The 12,236-nt window shown below is 37.6% G+C and overlaps 1 protein-coding gene across 10 annotated transcripts in view; it reads right to left on the bottom strand.

The window, feature by feature from the left end:
- The window catches only part of HP1BP3 (heterochromatin protein 1 binding protein 3), a 30,146-nt gene that overhangs the window by 5,917 nt on the left and 11,993 nt on the right, over positions 1-12,236 (bottom strand). For 9 of the 10 annotated variants that reach the window (XM_036444545.2, XM_036444553.2, XM_036444547.2 and 6 more), the window contains 3 exons: positions 11,456-11,610; positions 6,792-6,882; positions 1,147-1,306 (listed from right to left, as the gene is read on the bottom strand). In XM_036444545.2, the coding sequence (XP_036300438.1) occupies positions 1,147-1,306; positions 6,792-6,882; positions 11,456-11,610 (406 nt within the window). Of the gene's footprint in view, positions 1-1,146; positions 1,400-6,791; positions 6,883-11,455; positions 11,611-12,236 lie in introns of those variants that run through there. The other variant, XM_036444554.2, reaches the window with a different exon arrangement.

The following is a 12,236-nucleotide window of genomic DNA, read 5'->3' as shown; positions in this document are numbered from 1 at the left end:
ACTCATCTTTATGTGGTAATGCTACTAAAGCAAGGATTCCTGTCACAAATTATCACCTGACACATACTTGGTAAATATACTTTACCAAAAATTATTTTCTGCTACGGAGTTAGTATAAAAAAAAATAGCCTAAGTAGGCCTGGCTGGGAGACTCAGCTGGCTGGAGCGTTGTCTCAGACACCAAAAGACTGCAGGCTTGGTTCCCAGTCAGGGCACATACCTAGGTTGTGGGTTCAATCTCCAGACAAGTCGAGTACAGGAGGCAACTGATCAATGTTTCTCTTTCACATCAACGTTCTCTCTCTCTCTCTCTCCTTCTTCTCTCTAAACGTATCTTCAAGTGAGGATTAAAAGAAAAAAACCCACAACAAAACATATTTTAAAATACTGGTTTGGTTTCAAGGTAAAATTAGATGTTTTGGTCAACATTCACAAGACAGTGCACTTGAGAGATGTTTTGATCCTAGAAATTTATCTAAATTATAAAAATATCAGAAAAAGCCCTAGCCAGTTTGGCTCAGGGGCTAGAGCATTGGCCTGCGGACTCAAGGGTCATGGGTTCAATTCTGGTCAAGGGCACATGCCTGGGTTGTGCTGGATCCCCAGTAGGGAATGTGCAGGAGGCAATCAGTGATGTTTCTCTCTCTCTCTCTCCCATATATATATGTATGTATGTATCTTTTTAAAATATATCTTATTGATTTTTTACATAGAGGAAGAGAGAGATACAGAGAGCAAGAAACGTAGATGAGAGAGAAACATCGACCAGCTGCCTCCCGCACACCCCCTACTGGGGATGTGCTTGCAACCCAGGTACATGCCCCTGACCAGAATCGAACCTGGGACCCTTCAGTCCGTAGACCGATGCTTCACCACTGAGCCAAACCGGTTTCAGCTAAATATATATATTTTTAAATTAAAAAAATAATCTTTATAGCAAAGCACAAATTCTGATCTTTAACAAACATTGTAAGTTAAGGATATGCCTTAAGTCTGTTTTTCTTTTTGTAAATAAATTAAATTTGTAAAGTTGTTGTTCCCTCTTAGTTTTCAGTTGGCAGTAGTTTTGTCATTAGTAGCATGATCTCTAGGGATTTCTCACAAATGCACTAATCCTGGTAAAATGCATACAACTCTGAGTCTTACTTTGATAGTTAGAATTGGTCCCTGGGTGGTTCTCCAGGACATACTTCTTCAGAGCAGTGGTGGAGCAGGTCTTCGGCTCATTCATGGCAGCAATAGCAGATAAGATTGCGTATTCCATCATGCTTCCACCTAGCAGGGGTTTCTCCCCTGATTTCTTCAGCTGTTTTCCAAGGAGGAAGAGAAAAGCATCAAGACAACACTCTCCCAAAGCAGGTCAAGACAAGACTCCTCTGCACCAGGTGGGTCGGAGTTCCTGCATTAGCACAGATATGTTTTACAATAAATTGTCAGGTTAGGGACTTTCTCTTCTCACTTATCAGGTATTCTATCTAACTGAGGAGTCCCAACCCTCCTCTGAATATTTTCACTTTCCATCTACCCCTCCATCCAACCTAAAATAGCAATGGCTACTCTAACCCAGAGAGAGAGACAGCTCTAACCCAATAAGCAGGTTAACTTGTTAAGCTCCCAATAACTTAGGATGGCTTTTGAGAATACTTCCTTTATCTAAATCTGAAAAATGGAGCAGTTATAAAAATAATAAACAGCCTTTTTAATCCTATAGGAAAATAGCAAAGCAAAAGCTTGATCATGCAATAGAAAATTACGCAGGATAGTTCAAGGACAAAAGGTTGGGGAACAAAAGTGAGGTAACCAATAAGCAAAAATTTAGCATAAAAAGACAAACTTGGGCATGGTACACAATAGTGATTCTCAAAGACTGGTCCACAGACCCCACGGGGATCCTAAGACCCTTTAAAAGGATATGCAAAGTCAAAACTATTTTCATAATAATACTAAAATGTGATTCGCCCTTTTCACTGTGGTGATATTTGCAGATGGTTAAAAAAGTGATGGGTAAAACTGCTATCTTACCACAAATCAAGGCAGAGGCACACGAACTACAAAGTAATTACTTTATTAAAAATAAAAAAAAAAAAAAATATATATATATATATAAAATTGATTTTTTTACAGAGAGGAAGGGAGAGGGATAGAGAGCTAGAAACATCGATGAGAGAGAAACATCGACCAGCTGCCTCGTGCACACCCCACACCGGGGATGTACCCGCAACCAATGTATATGCCCTTGACCGGAATCGAACTTGGGACCCTTCAGTCTGCAGACCGATGCTCTATCCACTGAGCCAAATCGGTTTTGGCTACTTTATTCTTTTTCAAAAGTATTATTTTTTATTGATTTTGAGAGAGAAAGGCTGAGGGAAAGAGAAACATTGATGTGAGAGCATAACATCTACTGGCTGCCTCCTGCATGCCCTTACAGGGAATAAAGCCACAATTCCAGTAACCCTTCCATGTAAGGGGCAATGCCCAACCAACTGAGCCACACTAACCATGGCAGTTATTTTATTCTTTATGGCTACACACTTGTGGTTAAAAGAAAAAAAGAAAAGAAAAGAAAAGGCCACTTTCACTTAGGAATGTCCTTGATGAAGTAGTACAAATTATTTTATTAAATCTTAATCCCAATATATGTCTTTGATATTTTATGGGATGAAATGAAGAAGTACGCATGGCATTAATGTATATATGATGGTGGTCTCAAAGAAAAACACCGGTGACTATTGGAGATGTGAGCTGAACTAGCTACATTTTTAATGGAATAAATTCTTTACTTTAAGAAACAGATAAACTATGGTTATTGAGACTTAGGTACCTGAGTAGACATTTTCTTAAAAATAAACTAAGTGAACTGTCATTTCGAGGAAAACAACAGTAGTTGTTGTCAATGATAATATTAAACTTTTTGAGAGAAAATTTAAATTGAGAAAACTTGTATCTACCACTGTGAGCTTGGTAACTTCCTAGTACTTAATATTGTTCTGATGAGATCAGAACGAATAGGATTTTTGTTATAGATGAAATAAGTCAGCATTTAAAAAATCTGCAAAATTCAGTGAACCACTATTTTCCAAATAACCATGTTATAAAACTATGCATGCTTAAAAGATCCAAAGTTCAAGACAGACCAAAAGATTTTAAGGTAACAAAGTACAAAAAGTTGACTGATATGATTTCAGGTTCCACATAACAACTAACCTCTTTAAGGAATGACCACAAAATCAATCAATGTAATAAGAATTACATATTAACAGAATAAGGAACAAAAACCACATGATCATCTCAAGAAACATAGCAAAAGTATTTGATAAATGCAATTAACCACTCATAATAAAAACTCCAATGAACTAGTTCCAGAAGGGAACTTTCTCAACCTGGTAATAGGCATATATGAAAAACCTGCAACTAACTTAAAGGTAAGACTAAATAGATAAGGATGTCTGCTCTCATCACTGTACTGGAGTTTCTATCTAGTGTAATCAGGAAAGAAAGAAACAATTCAGATAGAAAAGGAAGAACTAAAATGGTCTTGATTTGTAGATGCCATAATCCTGCATATGTAGGAAAATCTTAGGGAAACCACACAGAGTCCTAAAGAATCTACAGAAAAAGTAGTATAATTAGTAAATGAGTTCAGCAAGGTTGCAAGATATAAGATCGTTAGATAAATTAACTATATTTCTACAGGCTACCAATGAACAATTTGAAAACGACTGAAGAAAATTCTATTCACAACAGCATGAAAATATTTAGGGAAAAAATTTACAGAATGTAAGACATGTGAAAACTACAAAATATTGCCAAGAGAAGTTAAAAATCTAAATAAACAAAGAAACAGTATTTGTGGACTGGAAAACAACTTTGTAAAGATAGCGATTCTCCCCAAATTGATCTATAGGTTCACTGCAACCTCTACAAAAATCCCAGCTGGCTTTTTGTAAAAAATTGAGAAGTGGATCCTAAAACTCATAAGGCAATGCATAGGTCACAGATTAGTCAAAATAGTTTAAAAAAAAAGAAAAGAGAATTTACATTTTCTAACTTCACAATTTAACTACAAAACTGCAGTCACCAAGACAATGTGATTCTCGCGTAAGAACTCACATAGAGATCAATGGAACAGAAGTGAGTATTCAGAAGTAAACCCTCACAACGGATTTAAAAAATATTTTTTTATTGATTTCAGAAAGGGAGAGGGAGAGATAGAAACATAAATGCTTTTTATAAATGATAAGAGAGAATCACTGATCCACTGCCTCCTGCATACCCCCTTCTAGGGGACCAAGCCCTCAACTTGGGCATGTGCCCTGACTAGGAATTGAACCTTACCTTCTGGTTCATGGGTTGATGCTCAACTGCTGAGCCATATCAGCAGGGTGTCAACTGATTTTTGGTAAAGGTGCTCAGGCAATTCAATGAGGAAAGGACAGTTTTCAATAAATGGCACTAGGACATTTGGATATCCATATGCAAAAAAACATATACCCTTACCATACACCATAAATGAAACTTAATTTAAAAATGATCACAGACCTAAATGTAAGCACTAAAACTATGAAACTCTTAATAAAAAATATAGGAGTAAATTTTTGTGACCTCAAGTTAGGCAATGATTATTTAGATACAAAAGCACAAGCAACTTAAAAAAAAAATGATAAAATTATCTTTTTATCAAAATTCAACACTTTTGCCCTTCAAAAGACACTATAAAGTAAAGTGAAAGCAGAGGCCACATATTAATACCAAGAGAAAATATTTGTAAATCAGGTACCTGTTGAGAAACTTATATCTAGTTCTATAACTCTAATTCAATAAGACAACCCAATTTTAAAAACAGGCATAGGATCTGGATATTTTACCAAAAAGATAAATATATGTCCATTAAGCACTTGAAAAGATGGTGAACATTAGCACTTATCAGGAAAATGCCCGCCCAAACCACAGTGAGGTGCCTTGAGGTAACCACTAGTATGGCTAAAATAAATGAGACAAAGATAGGGAGAAACTAGAACCCTTATACTAGATGCAACTACTCTGGCAGTTTCTCAAAACATAAATTTATTATATAGTTCACACTCTGTTATATACCCCAGTGAAATAAACACACACCCACACAAAGATTTGGATGTGCCCTACCCGATTTGGCTCAGTGGATAGTGTGTGGGCCTTTGGATAGAAGGGTCCCGGGTTTATTCTGGTCAAGTGCACATGCCTGGGGGGCAGGCTCAATCCCCAGTGTGGGACTATGAAACTCTTAATAAAAAATAAGAGTTGATCAATAATTCTCTCTCATCATTGATGTTTCTATTTCTCTCTCCCTCTGAAATCAATAAAAAATATATTAAAAGAAAAAGGAATAGAAGTATTTCAAGCTGCAACATAAATAAAACTAAAAAAGTGTATATTAAATAAAAGAAGCCAGTCACAAAGACCATATATTGTGACATCTCACCTATATGGAACTTGTAGAAAGGCAAATCTATACGAGAGAATAGATTAGGTTGGCTGGAGATGGGAATGGGGAGGGATGGCAAATGGGCAACAGGGGTCTTTTTTGGGTGATGCAAATGTATCAGTAATGGTTGTGTAATTCTATAATCTACTAAATGTACTAAACATGATTGAATTATAAAATTTAAGTTAAAATAAGCATATCTTACGGTTTATACATCAGACCTTAAAAAAATAAACTATTAAAAAACCCCACACACAATCATTTGTTGAGTTTGGGTATAGAATAATATCCACAACTATTTGAAAATTATCTTGCCCTAACTGATTTGGCTCAGTGGATAGAGTGTTGGCCTGCAGATTGAAGGGTCCCATGTTCGATTCCAGTCAAGGGCATGTCCCCTATAAGGGGTGTGCAGGAGGCGGCTGATCGATGTTTCTCTCTCACCGATGCTTCTCTCTATTGCTTTCCCTTCCTCTCTGTAAAAAAAAAAAAAAATAAATAAAAAATCACACACACTCACGCATATATAATTATCTTAAAATCCTTCCTCCTTTCAAAACTATTTGTTAGACTTTCTTCATAGACTTAACCCAAAATATACTGAAAATAAATATCAGTTGTCTTCTAATCAGTTAGACATTAAAGACTTTGCGAAAATCTATTTAACATCCTCTTTTCATATGGTTTTTCAAATACATATATATGCATCTTTACTGATTTTAGAGAGAGGAAGGGGGAGGGAGAAAGAGAAACAATGATGTGAGAGAACATGGATCCACTGGGACCAAAACTGCAACCTGGTTATGTACCCTGACCAAGAATTGAACCTGCAACCTTTTTTCTTTTTCTTTCTTTTTTTTTTAAATTAACCTGCAACCTTTTAATGCATAGAACTACACTTAACCAACTGAGCCATACCATATTGGTTAGGGCTCATTAATTTAAAAAAATATATAGTTATTTTTCATGAAAATGTGATGTTAACTTAGTGGGTTTTTCATAAATTAAATGTTTAAAATTTTCTTTTAAAAAATGATCATTTTTAATTAACAGTTTTTTATTTATTTTCGATTTTAAAAATTGGTTTTTAGAGAGAAAGGGAGAGCTAGGCAAAGAAACATCAATGATGAGAATCATTGATCAGCTACCTCCTGCATGTCCCCAACTGAGGAACAAGCCTGAAACCTGGGAATGCGCCCTGACCAGGAAATTGAACCAGCAACCTCTTAGTGCATGGGAAGACACTTAACCAAGCCACAGTGGCCAGGGCTGAAACCAAAACTTTTGAGAACCACTTTGTTATAAGCAAGTGTTTTGGGCCTCTAACCTGGAATGTTCCAGAAGCACCTTTACCAGTTATTTGTTCTAACTGGCCTCTTTCTACTGCTCTCTGCAGAGCATTCTTCAACAGCTGAGGCCTGCAGAGAAAACAAAAAATAATGGTAAATATATAGATGAAGGAAAGATTTGAATAGATCCAAGGTTATTCTTTGAACTAAAGTTCTGATTTCTATTACACATAGTACTTTGTTAAAAAGGACAATAAATTAATAAATTACTTTAACAAGTGGCACCCTTAGCAAGTGGCATTCTTTTTCTTCAAGCAAGGATGCTAAGTCATTACCTGTACATACAGACCAGTTTCCAAAATGTTAGGGCATTCCAAAAACGTATCATTTAGTATCAGATCACAACAGCAATCAAATTGTATAATCAAGCAAAGAATGGGTATCTTTTAAAGTTCTATCCAATTCTAGAATTCTGAGGCAAAATTCCTAACTGGTTTTAAAAATGTGTGTGTATATATGTATACACACACACACACACACACTAACAAAAAACAAATGAGTCACTTTTTACAAACCAGTATCTAGAAGTCAGCTTAATAAAATACAACTTCCCGAGAAACAGAGTAAGTTGTTTTAAACATAGTCTCTATCTGTCCTGAGACTTGTCATTAAACAAACAAACAAAAAACAAAGTTATCAAAACTAAATGCCAGGGCCAAAACCGGTCTGGCTCAGTGGATAGAGCGTCGGCCTGTGGACTGAAAGGTCCCGGGTTCGATTCCGGTCAAGGGCATGTACCTGGGTTGCGGGCACATCCCCAGTAGGAGGTGTGCAAGAGGCAGCTGATCGATGATTCTCTCTCATCGATGTTTCTAACTCTCTATCCCTCTCTCTTCCTCTCTGTAAAAAATCAATGAAATATATTAAAAAAACCCACAAAAAAACCTAAATGGCAGGCAGGAAGAAACTGAGTATCATTAAAAACAAGAAAAATAACAGAAGAACAAAGTGTTGAAGCAAGAGCTGTTCTGTCAAAGGGCAGTGGCCTGAATGGCAGCTGGGGAACCTGAGGTGCAGGGAGAAAACAAGTTGACTTAGGACTTAAAGGTATGTGATATGGAACAAGACAGTCAAATGGAAAGCTTTATGTCTGGGCCAAGAACAGGAAGAAAGGCTTAATCACAATCCAAAAGCTGGTGGCACACCTCTCAAGAATTACTAGAATAGCCCCCACAAGAGCAGAATATCAAGCTACTTATTTGAAACTGGTTAGCTGCTCATTATACAGAAAAGATCAGTGGGGCAGAATAACAAGGGCCCCACTATTATCATTTGAGGTGCATCATTGAGTTCTGTCTTTTTTTTTGGATAGAAATTTTGAATCTTTTAAAAATTTTTATTTTATTTTTGTTTTTTGCTAATCCTCACCCGAGGACACTTTTCCATTGATTTTTAGAGTGGGAGGGAGGGGGAGAGACAAAAAGAGAAACGAAGTGAGAGAGAAACATTGATTGATCAGCATGCAACTGAGGTACGTGCCCTTGACTGGAATCGAACCTGGAACCCTTTTCAGTCCACAGGCCAAAGCTCTATCTACTGAGCCAAACTGGCTAAGGCTGAATCTTTTGTTAAAAAGTATGTTTTTACTGATTTTTAGAGAGGGAGAGTGGGAGGTAGAAATAGCAATAAGAGAGAAACATCAATTGGCCACCTCCCACATGCCCTCACTGGAGATTGAGCCTAAAATCCAGGCACATGCCCTGATAGAGAATTGACCTGGTGACCTCTTGTTTTATGGGTTGATGCTCAACCACTGAGCAACACTGGCTGGGCAATTTTGAATCTTTTATAACCACTAAGTATTACAAGCTGAGCTGCTATAGAGTTATTAATGGCATCATCCATATGCTTGAGGAAGAAGAGTGGAAGGGATCCCCCATGTTCTAACAGGATGCTGTAGAGTAGGAACTATACCATCAAATCTTATATACCCTGACACTTCAAATTAGAAAATCCCAATAAAACAACTCCCAATGAAAAAATTTCTAAGCCAGTGTGGTTCTATTCAAGAGGAATATGATTTATGCTAAGACCCAAAACATACATACTTTCTTAAGTTATTCATTCCACAAATATTTATTTGGTACTTAGTATGGTTATGCAAGAATAAACACATAGATCTGGTCATTAAATTCAAGGAAGTAAAGAGATAATGAATACATAATTAAGTTAGAGAATGATAAAGGTCAGGACTAAAGTATGGGCATAAAGCTTTGGGAACATAGAGGGAATAATTTAACTGAAAGTTTTTCTATTACTTGCTTTATAAGTTAAGATTGCTTAAAGGCTGATTATTAATGGGGGCAATCACAGCTTAAGTAAAACACTGAAACCTTGACTCTTTTATTAAATTAAATAACTTGTCTGAAAATAATCTTCCTAACCTAGGTTCAAATGCTCCAGGAATGAGTATCAGTTAAATTAGTTCCCTTCAGCACAAATTATGTGAGCATATACCTTGTCCTAGGCAAGAATCCCATCACTCAGAGTTCTATCATTCCTATCTTCACATAAAACTTATTTACCAACTGCTTCAATGATTCTCAGATTGGCCCCCTCTCTCTAATCACTGCCATATCCTTAATACAAGCCACCATGCCCTCTTTTCTGGACCCTGTGCTGTTGTTTTCACACTGCACTCTACTCTAAGGTCAATATGCCTACAAAAACGTTTGCTTGCTTGTTTATTTTTGTTACTCCTCATCTGAGGATATTTTTCCATAGATGTTTATTATTTATTTTAAAAAATTGTTACCTGAGGATATTTTTTCCATTGATGTTTTAGAAAGAGTGGGAGAGGGAAAGACAGAAATATCGATGTGAGAGAAAGACATCTATTGATTGCCTCCTTCATGAGCTCTGACAGGGGAGAAGCCTGCAACTGAGGTATGTGCCCTTGACTGGAATGGAACCCAGGTCCCTGCAGTGCGATGCTCTAACCACTGAGAAAACTGGGTAGGGCAAGATAGTATATCTTTATTAATGTTACTCAACAGAACAGGTGTCAGGTATAAATGCCTCAATCCAGCTCCAAAGGCTTTGGTGACAGGGTCCCATCCCTTGTTAATCTAGATCCAGTCAGACCCAGGCTTCTTTCAGTTCCCCAAAAAGAATGCCAACCCCTGCCTCTGAAATTTTCTAATGAAGCTCCTTTCCCATCCTTTTCTTCTGTCACCCACTGTCAGTCATCCCACTTAATTCTACACTTTCGTCTAGACGTAATCAATGCCCATGTTTTTAACTTACTACTAATTCGTAGACACAGCTCTTTTCTGAAAAATTCTCTAATCTATCACCCATCATATTGCATGTACTATGGTGTCAAGTGTTGTTCTAAATAAATAACACAACAACCCCCAAAAACAGACACTATTATTTCCCATACTTTACTGAAGGAGAAGTTAAGTGACATAGAAAAATCAAGTCATTTCTCCAAGGTCACATAACAAGGCAGTAGAAGAACCAGGTTACAAAATCAGAGACAGAAAGTAGAATGGTGGTACCACGGTCTGGAGGAAAAGAAAATGAACAGTTCTTGCTTAACAGGTACCAGGCTGCAATTTTATAAAATTAAAGGAATTCTAGAAATGGATGGTCGTGTTGGTAGCACACTGTGAATATACTAGAGGCCTGACTGGATGAGATGGGCTGGATATGCCCTGGAGCCCTCCTGCGGTCCCTCCCCAGCCGTGATCTTGCACCAGTGGGGTTCCTTGGCCTGGCCTGTGGAATCAGGCCAAAACCAGCTCTCTGACGTCCCGAGGGGTACCAGATTGCAAGAGAGCGCAGGCCAGGCAGAGGGACCCCACCGGGACACGAATGGGGCTGGGGTGGGATTGAGGGACTGCAAGAGGGCTCCAGGGAATGTCCAGCCCTTCTCACTCAATCGAGATCCAGCAGCAAGCTAGCCTACCAGTCGACTGACTGGGCCATGATGGTCAGTACATGTCACACAAGCAGTTGCGTGGCTTTAGCATATCATTACCATATTTTGCTTTGATTGGTTAAATGGATGGCCAGATACTTAGCATATTAGGCTTCTATTACATAGGATCTGATACCATTAAACACTGTACGTTTAAAAATGGTTAAGATTGTCTGGCTGGTATGGCTTGGTGGTTGAGATTGGACCTATGAATTAGGTCACCACTGATTCTCGCTCATCATTGATATTTCTATCTCTCCCTTTCTCTCTGAAATCAATTTTTTTTTTTAAAGTTACTCTAGCCAAAGCCGGTTTGGCTCAGTGGTAGAGCGTCAGTCTGCGGACTGAAGGGTTCTGGGTTCGATTCCGGTCAGGGGCATGTACATTGGTTGCGGGCACATCCCCGGTGGGGGGTGTGCAGGAGGCAGCTGGTCGATGTTTCTCTCTCCTCGACGTTTCTAGCTCTCTATCTCTCTCCCTTCCTCTCTGTAAAAAATCAATTAAAAAAAAAAAAAGTTACTCTATCAGTGTCTTACAAAAGTTAACATGCAGTTTGGGTTTCCAAAATAAAATAAAAATTAAAAATTAAACTTACAAAAAATTCCTAGCTCAGCTAACAGTAATCCCTTGAATATTTAATCTTTCTCCTTCCTCATGAAAAGGGGCTAAGAGAATAACAAATACCTATGCTTTAAAATCCAGGCCAACAGGTCATACCTGATATCCACTCTAAGTTTAGGATAATACTGAGACACATATTTTCTGATGAGACTGTAGGAAGCTTCTTTAGGTTCACAAAGGCGAGTAAAGGCCAGGGGGAGGATATCCTCCAATTTTACTTGTGGTTCTGGATCCACTGCAGAGTTCCTGTTCTAAAATGTAATATCAAAAGTTATCATTAGAGAATGTAGAGCTTTTTGTACAAATGCTTCTATATTCAACTCAAAGGCTTTTTCTAAGCTGGTTGCCAAATCAACCAACCAACCAAAATGATCATTCTTTTTACATTAAAAGAAATCATATCACAGTGCTGCAATTTTACTTGTGTGGCAAAGTAAGATTCAAATTTCAGATTAGGAGCGTTAAAAATACATATAAAAATAAAAAACAGGCTTGGCCTGTGTGGCTCAATGGTTGAGGGTTGACCTATGAACCAGGTGGTCTTGGTTTGATTCCCTGGTTTGACTTCCTGTTGGGGAACATGCCCGGATTGAGGGCTTGATCCCCAGTATGGGGCCTGCAGGAGGCAGCCGATCAATGATTCTTTCTCAACATTAATGTTTCTCTCTCCTTTCTCTCTGAAATCAATAAAAATATATTAAAACTAAATTTAAAAAAATAATTCAACTTAATTGAAAGGCCTTAATTCATTAACAAACAATGAAAAAGTGTCATGGAGCACCAAAAAGCACTACACAGTTCATTTTGAAAGTGCTTGCCAGTTTTATGAAAAAAGTATAAAAATTTTTAGGGTTGTGAAAATAAAGATGTAGAGGAA

The sequence above is a fragment of the Pipistrellus kuhlii genome, unplaced genomic scaffold (assembly GCF_014108245.1).
Source record: "Pipistrellus kuhlii isolate mPipKuh1 unplaced genomic scaffold, mPipKuh1.p scaffold_m20_p_2, whole genome shotgun sequence".
Taxonomy (NCBI): domain Eukaryota; kingdom Metazoa; phylum Chordata; class Mammalia; order Chiroptera; family Vespertilionidae; genus Pipistrellus; species Pipistrellus kuhlii.
Note: the sequence above shows the minus strand (reverse complement) of the source record. Positions and strands in the feature narration are given on the sequence as shown.